Source organism: Oncorhynchus mykiss, chromosome 25 (genome assembly GCF_057628025.1).
Source record: "Oncorhynchus mykiss isolate SJ-2025 chromosome 25, ASM5762802v1, whole genome shotgun sequence".
Lineage (NCBI taxonomy): Eukaryota > Metazoa > Chordata > Actinopteri > Salmoniformes > Salmonidae > Oncorhynchus > Oncorhynchus mykiss.
Genome location: NC_143046.1, coordinates 80859179 through 80871222, shown reverse-complemented (window position 1 = coordinate 80871222; position 12044 = coordinate 80859179). Strand labels below are relative to the sequence as shown.

General features: G+C 34.2%; 1 protein-coding gene across 2 annotated transcripts in view; it reads left to right on the top strand.

Moving 5' to 3' along the window:
- Positions 1-1198: 1198 nt before the first annotated feature.
- Positions 1199-12044, top strand: part of LOC118944354 (stAR-related lipid transfer protein 9) — a 67822-nt gene continuing 56976 nt past the window's right edge. For both annotated transcript variants that reach the window (XM_090221261.1, XM_090221262.1), the window contains exon 1: positions 1199-1501. In XM_090221261.1, the coding sequence (XP_090077387.1) occupies positions 1455-1501 (47 nt within the window). In that variant the 5' untranslated portion in view covers positions 1199-1454. The remainder of the gene's footprint in view (positions 1502-12044) is intronic.

The following is a 12044-nucleotide window of genomic DNA, read 5'->3' as shown; positions in this document are numbered from 1 at the left end:
GTTGGCTGGCACAGCCCTTATTGTCCTGTCTAGAGTTGCATAGGGAACCAGAAAGTCCTACTGATCAGGACAGGTGGTGCCACAAACCAGGGTTTATCATGGAGGTCGACTTTGCATTCTGATTGAAGGTGAGGGGTCCATTATCAATAAAGGGATAATGACATACTTGATGGACCAGCACTTTTAAAAAATAAACAGAAAAAACACAAAGAAAACCAAATCCTACCTCTTGGAGTTGTTGATTTGGGATTGGGTGGAGGAATCCATTTATGTTCACAAATCTCAAACAGGTAATAGTGTCATATCTCAAATTATTTCACTCCTGCTATACTGTCCATGTTTCACTGTGTGAGAGAGAGTACAATGCCTTAGACCTGCTATACTGTCCATGTTTCACTGTGTGAGAGTACAATGCCTTAGACCTGCTATACTGTCCATGTTTCACTGTGTGAGAGTACAATGCCTTAGACCTGCTATACTGTCCATGTTTCACTGTGTGAGAGTACAATGCCTTAGACCTGCTATACTGTCCATGTTTCACTGTGTGAGAGTACAATGCCTTAGACCTGCTATACTGTCCATGTTTCACTGTGTGAGAGTACAATTCCTTAGACCTGCTATACTGTCCATGTTTCACTGTGTGATAGTACAATGCCTTAGCCCTGCTATACTGTCCATGTTTCACTGTGTGAGAGTACAATGCCTTAGACCTGCTATACTGTCCATGTTTCACTGTGTGAGAGTACAATGCCTTAGACCTGCTATACTGTCCATGTTTCACTGTGTGAGAGTACAATGCCTTAGACCTGCTATACTGTCCATGTTTCACTGTGTGAGAGTACAATGCCTTTGATCTTAACTGGTGATTGCGTTCATGGATGCTTTCTGTGCATTTGTGATAAATAGTTTTGTTCATGTTGGACTTCAAGTATTATGATTGTCTGCTGCTTTTAAACTGTACATGTTTTATGCTGCATGTCACGTATTGAAATACAATAAATATATATTATTTAGAGCAAAAACATAGAACGTGTTCTGAGTTGGCCTATGCCGTTTAATTAAGACTATTTGGGGGCACGGGACTCCATTTTTCATTGTCATATTTGTCTTACTGTATGTCTCTGTAGGCCAACTGTATTTGCATGAACTATGGCATGAACACATTTTCATGAGCGATTGCAACCAGTTCCGAAATTTCAGATGCCCCCACATGTATTCTAATGGCAAGGCAAGCATCCTGTGCTCCGCCTCACTCAGGTCTATTTGTAGTGACTCCAGTTCAGTGTTCAGTGTTGTTCAACGGTCCGTTGAGCGTCGGGAAGAAGCGGGCTCTTTACTGGGAGAAATGGCTTGAATGACCGGCGAGTAAGACACATTTTCCCGTTTCATCGGGTGAATGTTTTAACTTTGGAGGTTTTAAATCCTGACGAATTGCCTTTACCAAGTAAGGAACTATGGCAAACGTGAAAGTCGCCATTCGAGTTCGCCCTCTCAACGCAAGGTTGGTAACGTTCAATCCAGTCTATTTCAATTCTACAGAGTCTCTATCAAAGTTGGACGAATAACTTTGATTAATATGCAAATGACTGGACAGATGATCTAGTCTATGATCCTTTCTAATAGATCATTGATATGATTAATTGTGCTGTTGTAAATTGTCAGTGTTGCTAAGCATGGTTATTGGGAAGCTCTGGCTGTGCGCTAGGCTATCGAGCACATCCAGTCGATCTCCTAGTCTACTTGTTGATACAATATATTTAATGAAATTATGATGCAAAGTAGATAGCCTATGTATGCCTCAAATTGGCATTACTACTGTACTGTGCTCTGTGCATACACCCTAGATCAGTTAGCAAGTTACTTCTTCAAAACCCATGATAGCCATGTACACTGACAGAATATATATATATATATATATTAGAATTAAATATATAATTTAAAAATAATTTTGACATTTTGAAAAATCGATTGGCTCTCTACTCACTCTGTTACTTTGCAATTACAATGCTACAGTTACACTATCGTAATTACAGTGTTCGTGTGTATTGCCTTTACATTTACATTTTAGTCACATAGCAGACACTCTAATCCAGAGCGATTTACTCAGTGCATTGATCTTTATGAATACACTTATTTTAGTGAATATACATCCTTTTCTTAATGTTAGCCGTCTGTTGTTATATCACACACAGTTATATCGCAATCTACTATGCAACCTTAATTGGTGAAACACTCATGGAAAAACGTTTAAAAAATATATTCTCAATTTTACAGTGCCATACAACAATATTGGGGGAGCTAGACTAGTGTAGTAAGCAGTGTGCCCCTACTCCACAATCACCCCCTCTCTATCCGCCCAAATGACAACAGTATACTGAGTTACCACCCTGCATCCCGCGGCTGGCTTGCCTCTGAAACTAAGCAGGGTTGGTCCATGGATGGGAGACCAGATGCTGTTGGAAGTGGTGTTGGAGGGCCAGTAGGCACTTTCCTCTGGTCTAAAAATAAATATTCCAATGCCCCAGGGCAGTGATTAGGGACATTTCCCTGTATAGAGTGCCATCCTTCAGATGGGACATTAAAGGGATGTCCTGACTCTCAGTGGTCACTAAAGATCTCATGGCACTTATCGTAAGAGTAGTGGTGTTAACCCTGGTGTCCTGGCTAAATTCCCAACCTGGCCCTCATACCATCATGGCCACCAAATCATCCCCATCTTCCAATTGGCTCATTCATCCCTCTCCTCTCCACTGTAGCTATTCCCCAGGTCATTGCTGTAAATGAGAATGTGTTCTCAGTCAATTTACCTAGTAAAATAAGGGTAAAATAAAAAATAAAAAAGCTATTTTAAGCGGTGGGGTTGTAGAGGTAAATTGAATATAAGTTGAACTGTATTTTGCCAGTGCATTTGCCCTAGCTATATAGTATAGTAATATAGGTCTAGCTATATAGTATAGTAATATAGTAAAGTAATATAGGTCTATCTATATAGTATAGTAATATAGGTCTAGCTATATAGTATAGTAATATAGTAAAGTAATATAGGTCTATCTATATAGTATAGTAATATAGGTCTAGCTATATAGTATAGTAATATAGTAAAGTAATATAGGTCTATCTATATAGTATAGTAATATAGTATAGTAATATAGGTCTATCTATATAGTATAGTAATATAGTAAAGTAATATAGGTCTATCTATATAGTATAGTAATATAGGTCTAGCTATATAGTATAGTAATATAGTAAAGTAATATAGGTCTATCTATATAGTATAGTAATGTAGGTCTAGCTATATAGTATAGTAATATAGTAAAGTAATATAGGTCTATCTATATAGTATAGTAATGTAGGTCTAGCTATATAGTATAGTAATATAGTAAAGTAATATAGGTCTATCTATATAGTATAGTAATATAGGTCTAGCTATATAGTATAGTAATATAGTAAAGTAATATAGGTCTATCCATATAGTATAGTAATATAGGTCTAGTTATATGGTATAGTAATATAGGTCTAGCTATATAGTATAGTAATATAGTATAGTAATATAGTAAAGTAATATAGTATAGTAATATAGGTCTAGCTATATAACTTAGTAATATAGTAAAGTAATATAGGTCTAGCTAAATAGTATAGTAATATTGGTCTAGCTATATAGTATAGTAAAATAGTATAGTAATATAGTAAAGTAATATAGTATAGTAATATAGGTCTAGCTATATAGTATAGTAATATAGTATAGTAATATAGTAAAGTAATATAGGTCTATCCATATAGTATAGTAATATAGGTCTAGTTATATGGTATAGTAATATAGGTCTAGCTATATAGTATAGTAATATAGTATAGTAATATAGTAAAGTAATATAGTATAGTAATATAGGTCTAGCTATATAACTTAGTAATATAGTAAAGTAATATAGGTCTAGCTAAATAGTATAGTAATATTGGTCTAGCTATATAGTATAGTAAAATAGTATAGTAATATAGTAAAGTAATATAGTATAGTAATATAGGTCTAGCTATATAGTATAGTAATATAGTATAGTAATATAGTAAAGTAATATAGTATAGTAATATAGGTCTAGCTATATAGTATAGTAATATAGGTCTAGCTATATAGTATAGTAATATAGTATAGTAATATAGGTCTAGCTATATAGTATAGTAATATAGTACAGTAATATAGTATAGTAATATAGTATAGTAATATAGTAAAGTAATATAGGTCTAGCTATATGGTATAGTAATATAGGTCTAGCTATATAGTATAGTAATATAGGTCTAGCTATATAGTATAGTAATATAGTATAGTAATATAGTATAGTAATGTAGGTCTAGCTATATAGTATAGTAATATAGTAAAGTAATATAGTATAGCAATATAGTATAGTAATATAGTAATATAGTATAGTAATATAGGTCTAGCTATATGGTATAGTAATATAGGTCTAGCTATATAGTATAGTAATATAGGTCTAGCTATATGGTATAGTAATATAGTAAAGTAATATAGTATAGTAATATAGGTCTAGCTATATAGTATAGTAATGTAGGTCTAGCTATATAGTATAGTAATATAGTATAGTAATATAGTATAGTAATATAGTAAAGTAATATAGTATAGTAATATAGGTCTAGCTATATGGTATAGTAATATAGGTCTAGCTATATGGTATAGTAATATAGGTCTAGCTATATAGTATAGTAATATAGTATAGCTATATAGTATAGTAATATAGTATAGTAATATAGGTCTAGCTATATAGTATAATAATATAGTCTAGCTATATAGTATAGTAATATAGTAAAGTAATATAGTATAGTAATGTAGGTCTAGCTATATAGTATAGTAATATAGGTCTAGCTATATGGTATAGTAATATAGGTCTAGCTATATAGTATAGTAATGTAGGTCTAGCTATATAGTATAGTAATATAGTATAGTAATGTAGGTCTAGCTATATAGTATAGTAATATAGGTCTAGCTATATGGTATAGTAATATAGTAAAGTAATATAGTATAGTAATATAGGTCTAGCTATATAGTATAGTAATGTAGGTCTAGCTATATAGTATAGTAATATAGTAAAGTAATATAGTATAGTAATATAGGTCTAGCTATATGGTATAGTAATATAGGTCTAGCTATATAGTATAGTAATATAGGTCTAGCTATATAGTATAATAATATAGTATAGTAATATAGGTCTAGCTATATAGTATAATAATATAGTATAGTAATATAGTATAGCTATATAGTATAGTAATATAGTATAGTAATATAGTATAGCTATATAGTATAGTAATATAGTATAGTAATATAGTAAAGTAATATAGGTCTAGCTAAATAGTATAGTAATATAGTATAGTAATATAGTAAAATAATATAGGTCTAGCTAAATAGTATAGTAATATAGTATAGTAATATAGTAAAATAATATAGGTCTAGCTATATAGTATAGTAATATAGTATAGTAATATAGGTCTAGCTATATGGTATAGTATTATAGGTCTAGCTATATAGTATAGTAATATAGGTCTAGCTATATAGTATAGTAATATAGTATAGTAATATAGTAATATAGTAAAGTAATATAGTATAGTAATATAGGTCTAGCTATATAGTACAGTAATATAGGTCTAGCTATATAGTATAGTAAAATAGGTCTAGCTATATAGTATAGTAATATAGGTCTAGCTATATGGTTTAGTAAAATAGGTAGAGGGCGAGAGAGAGGGAAGGGGAGAGTTAGAGAGGGAAGGGGAGAGAGGGAGAGAGAGAGGGAAGGGGAGAGAGGGAGCTGGAGAGGGAAGGAGAGAAAGGGAGCAAGAGAGGGAAGGGAAGAGAGGGAGATGGAGAGGGAAGAAGAGAGGTAGAGTTAGTGTGAAGGGGAGAGAGAGAGAGAGAGATAGAGAGAGGGAGAGTTAGAGAGAGAGATAGAGAGAGGGAGAGAGAGGGAGAGTTAGAGGGAGAGGGAGATGGAGAAGGAAGGAGAGAGAGGGAGAGTTAGAGAGAAGGGGAGAGGTGGGAGAGAGAGAGAAGGGGAGAGGTGGGAGAGAGAGAGAGAGAGGGAAGGGGAGAGAGCGAGAGAGGGGCGGAGAGAGAGAGCGAGAGGGGCGGATAGAGAGGGAGATGGAGAGGGAAGGAGAGAGAGAGAGGGAAGGGGAGAGAGGGAGAGAGAGATGGAAGGGGAGGGAGAGAGGGAGAGAGAGAGAGGGAAGGGGAGAGAGGGAGAGAGAGAAAGAGGGACGGGAAGAGAGAGGGAGGGAGATGGAGAGGGAAGGAGAGAGGGAGAGGGAAGGGGAACGAGAGAGAGAGGGACGGGGAGAGAGAGGGAAGGAGAGAGGGAGAGGGAAGGGGAGAGAGAGAGAGAGAGAGAAGGAAGGGGAGAGAGAGAGAGGGAAGGAAGGGGAGAGAGAGAGCACAGAGCGAGAGGGAAGGAAGGGGAGAGAGAGAGAGCACAGAGCTGGAGAGAGACAGACCAAAAGAGAGGACAGCACTAGCTACTACATGTTCTACACTGTGTTCAACCATTACAGAAATAGGCCTATTTCTATTTCTGTTTGCTTCAAAACAGAAGAGGTCTCGTTTTCTTTCCATCTCCTCTCATGCTGGTTGAGCTCCAGTTAGAAGGCGTCTCTCTGAGGTTGTAGTGGTTTAGGGTTGGGCCGTTGGGCCGATGCCTGGGTTGGCAAAATGATTCCCACGTGGTGGAGCATCTGCTTACTACAACTGATATCTACCTCACGTACAAACAGACAAACACAGGGACATACGCGCACACGCACACACATACACACACACACGCACACACACGCATGCAAACACACACACACACACACACACACACATACACACACACACACACACACACACACACACACAGTGAGAGACACACAGGCAGGCTTTTGTCCCAGAAAAGCCTTAAGCTTCATCGCCGAGGGACTCTTTGCTGGGTTCATTTTGGACTGTTTTCTTTTGAATAAGATCTGGTCAGTGGTCAGATCTACTCTGATTCAAGACTTTTGTGAATTCCCTTTCACACACACTTCATGTTACATCATGTGATAGTCTCATGTCACTTAACTAGATTTGCTAGATTTGTCTGTTGCCCCTATTCCCCTTTCAAAGTCACAACAACAAACTAGTTCAAACGTAGCCACAACAACAAACTAGTTAAAATGTAGTCACAACAACAACATTGTCACAACAACAAACTAGTTAAAACATAGTCACAACAACAACATTGTCACAACAACAAACTAGTTAAAACGTAGTCACAACAACAAACTAGTTCAAACGTAGTCACAACAACAAACTAGTTAAAACATAGTCACAACAACAAACTAGTTAAAACATAGTCACAACAACAAACTAGTTAAAACATAGTCACAACAACACTAGTTAAAACATAGTCACAACAACAAACTAGTTCAAACATAGTCACAACAACACTAGTTCAAATGTAGTCACAACAACAAACTTGTTCAAACGTAGTCACAACAACAAACTAGTTAAAACATAGTCACAACAACACTAGTTAAAACGTAGTCACAACAACACTAGTTAAAACGTAGTCACAACAACAACATTGTCACAACAACAAACTAGTTCAAACGTAGTCACAACAACAAACTAGTTCAAACATAGTCACAACAACAAACTAGTTCAAACATAGTCACAACAACACTAGTTAAAACGTAGTCACAACAACACTAGTTAAAACGTAGTCACAACAACACTAGTTAAAACGTAGTCACAACAACAACATTGTCACAACAACAAACTAGTTCAAACGTAGTCACAACAACAAACTAGTTCAAACATAGTCACAACAACACTAGTTAAAACGTAGTCACAACAACACTAGTTAAAACGTAGTCACAACACTAGTTAAAATGTAGTCACAACAACAAACTAGTTCAAATGTAGTCACAACAACACTAGTTAAAATGTAGTCACAACAACAAACTAGTTCAAATGTAGTCACAACAACACTAGTTAAAACGTAGTCACAACAACAAACTAGTTCAAATGTAGTCACAACAACACTAGTTAAAACGTAGTCACAACAACAAACTAGTTCAAATGTAGTCACAACAACACTAGTTAAAACGTAGTCACAACAACAAACTAGTTCAAATGTAGTCACAACAACACTAGTTAAAACGTAGTCACAACAACAAACTAGTTCAAATGTAGTCACAACAACACTAGTTAAAACGTAGTCACAACAACACTAGTTAAAACGTAGTCACAACAACACTAGTTAAAACGTAGTCACAACAACAAACTAGTTCACATGTAGTCACAACAACACTAGTTAAAACGTAGTCACAACAACAAACTAGTTCAAATGTAGTCACAACAACACTAGTTAAAACGTAGTCACAACAACAAACTAGTTCAAATGTAGTCACAACAACAACGTTGTCACAACAACACTAGTTAAAACGTAGTCACAACAACAAACTAGTTCAAATGTAGTCACAACAACAACGTTGTCACAACAACAAACTAGTTCAAATGTAGTCACAACAACAACGTTGTCACAACAACAAACTAGTTAAAACATAGTCACAACAGCAAACTAGTTAAAACATAGTGTTCATCTGGCAACAGTCATGAATCTAATAATGATAAGTCTCTAACAGTCATGAATCTAATAATGATAAGTCTCTGTAACAGCCATGAATCTAATAATGATAGGTCTCTGTAACAGTCATTAATCTAATAATGATAGGTCTCTGTAACAGTCATGAATCTAATAATGATAGGTCTATGTAACAGTCATGAATCTAATAATGATACGTCTATGTAACAGTCATGAATCTAATAATGATAAGTCTATGTAACAGTCATGAATATATTAATGATAGGTCTCTGTAACAGTCATGAATATATTAATGATAGGTCTCTGTAACAGTCATGAATATATTAATGATAGGTCTCTGTAACAGTCATGCATATATTAATGATAGGTCTCTGTAACAGTCATGAATCTAATAATGATAGGTCTCTGTAACAGCCGTTAATCTATTAATGATAGGTCTCTGTAACAGTCATGAATATATTAATGATAGGTCTCTGTAACAGTCATGAATCTAATAATGATAGGTCTCTGTAACAGTCGTTAATCTATTAATGATAGGTCTCTGTAACAGTCATGAATCTAATAATGATAGGTCTTTGTAACGGGCATTAATCTAATAATGATAAGTCTCTGTAACAGTCATGAATCTAACAATGATAAGTCTCTGTAACAGTCATGAATCGAATAATGATAAGTCTCTGTAACAGTCATGAATCTAATAATGATAAGTCTCTGTAACAGTCATGAATCTAATAATGATAGGTCTCTGTAACAGCCGTTAATCTACTGATGATAGGTCTCTGTAACAGCTGTTAATCTATTAATGATAGGTCTCTGTAACAGTCATGAATCTAATAATAATGATAGGTCTCTGTAACAGCCGTTAATCTATTAATGATAGGTCTATGTAACAGCCGTTAATCTAATAATGATAGGTCTCTGTAACAGTCATGAATCTAATAATGATAGGTCTATGTAACAGCCGTTAATCTAATAATGATAGGTCTATGTAACAGCCGTTAATCTAATAATGATAAGTCTCTGTAACAGCCGTTAATCTATTAATGATAGGTCTCTGTAACAGTCATGAATCTAATAATGATAGGTCTCTGTAACAGTCATGAATCTAATAATGTAGCAGCCGTTAATCTATTAATGATAGGTCTCTGTAACAGTCATGAATATATTAATGATAGGTCTCTGTAACAGTCATTAATATATTAATGATAGGTCTCTGTAACAGTCATGAATCTAATAATGATAAGTCTATGTAACAGTCATGAATATATTAATGATAAGTCTCTGTAACAGTCATTAATATATTCATGATAGGTCTCTGTAACAGCCGTTAATATATTAATGATAGGTCTCTGTAACAGTCATGAATATATTAATGATAGGTCTCTGTAACAGTCATTAATATATTCATGATAGGTATCTGTAACAGTCATGAATATATTAATGATAGGTCTCTGTAACAGTCATTAATATATTAATGATAGGTCTCTGTAACAGTCATGCATATATTAATGATAGGTCTCTGTAACAGTCATGAATATATTAATGATAGGTCTCTGTAACAGCCGTTAATATATTAATGATAGGTCTCTGTAACAGTCATGAATATATTAATGATAGGTCTCTGTAACAGTCATGAATATATTAATGATAGGTCTCTGTAACATCCGTTAATATATTAATGATAGGTCTCTGTAACAGTCATGAATATATTAATGATAGGTCTCTGTAACAGTCATGAATATATTAATGATAGGTCTCTGTAACAGCCGTTAATATATTAATGATAGGTCTCTGTAACAGCCGTTAATCTATTAATGATAGGTCTCTGTAACAGTCATGAATATATTAATGATAGGTCTCTGTAACAGCCGTTAATCTATTAATGATAGGTCTCTGTAACAGTCATGAATATATTAATGATAGGTCTCTGTAACAGTCATGAATATATTAATGATAGGTCTCTGTAACAGTCATTAATATATTCATGATAGGTCTCTGTAACAGTCATGAATATATTAATGATAGGTCTCTGTAACAGCCGTTAATATATTAATGATAGGTCTCTGTAACAGCCGTTAATCTATTAATGATAGGTCTCTGTAACAGCCGTTAATATATTAATGATAGGTCTCTGTAACAGTCATGAATATATTAATGATAGGTCTCTGTAACAGTCATGAATATATTAATGATAGGTCTCTGTAACAGTCATGAATATATTAATGATAGGTCTCTGTAACAGCCGTTAATATATTAATGATAGGTCTCTGTAACAGCCGTTAATCTATTAATGATAGGTCTCTGTAACAGCCGTTAATATATTAATGATAGGTCTATGTAACAGTCATGAATCTAATAATGATACGTCTATGTAACAGTCATGAATCTAATAATGATAAGTCTATGTAACAGTCATGAATATATTAATGATAGGTCTCTGTAACAGTCATGAATATATTAATGATAGGTCTCTGTAACAGTCATGAATATATTAATGATAGGTCTCTGTAACAGTCATGCATATATTAATGATAGGTCTCTGTAACAGTCATGAATCTAATAATGATAGGTCTCTGTAACAGCCGTTAATCTATTAATGATAGGTCTCTGTAACAGTCATGAATATATTAATGATAGGTCTCTGTAACAGTCATGAATCTAATAATGATAGGTCTCTGTAACAGTCGTTAATCTATTAATGATAGGTCTCTGTAACAGTCATGAATCTAATAATGATAGGTCTTTGTAACGGGCATTAATCTAATAATGATAAGTCTCTGTAACAGTCATGAATCTAACAATGATAAGTCTCTGTAACAGTCATGAATCGAATAATGATAAGTCTCTGTAACAGTCATGAATCTAATAATGATAAGTCTCTGTAACAGTCATGAATCTAATAATGATAGGTCTCTGTAACAGCCGTTAATCTACTGATGATAGGTCTCTGTAACAGCTGTTAATCTATTAATGATAGGTCTCTGTAACAGTCATGAATCTAATAATAATGATAGGTCTCTGTAACAGCCGTTAATCTATTAATGATAGGTCTATGTAACAGCCGTTAATCTAATAATGATAGGTCTCTGTAACAGTCATGAATCTAATAATGATAGGTCTATGTAACAGCCGTTAATCTAATAATGATAGGTCTATGTAACAGCCGTTAATCTAATAATGATAAGTCTCTGTAACAGCCGTTAATCTATTAATGATAGGTCTCTGTAACAGTCATGAATCTAATAATGATAGGTCTCTGTAACAGTCATGAATCTAATAATGTAGCAGCCGTTAATCTATTAATGATAGGTCTCTGTAACAGTCATGAATATATTAATGATAGGTCTCTGTAACAGTCATTAATATATTAATGATAGGTCTCTGTAACAGTCATGAATCTAATAATGATAAGTCTATGTAACA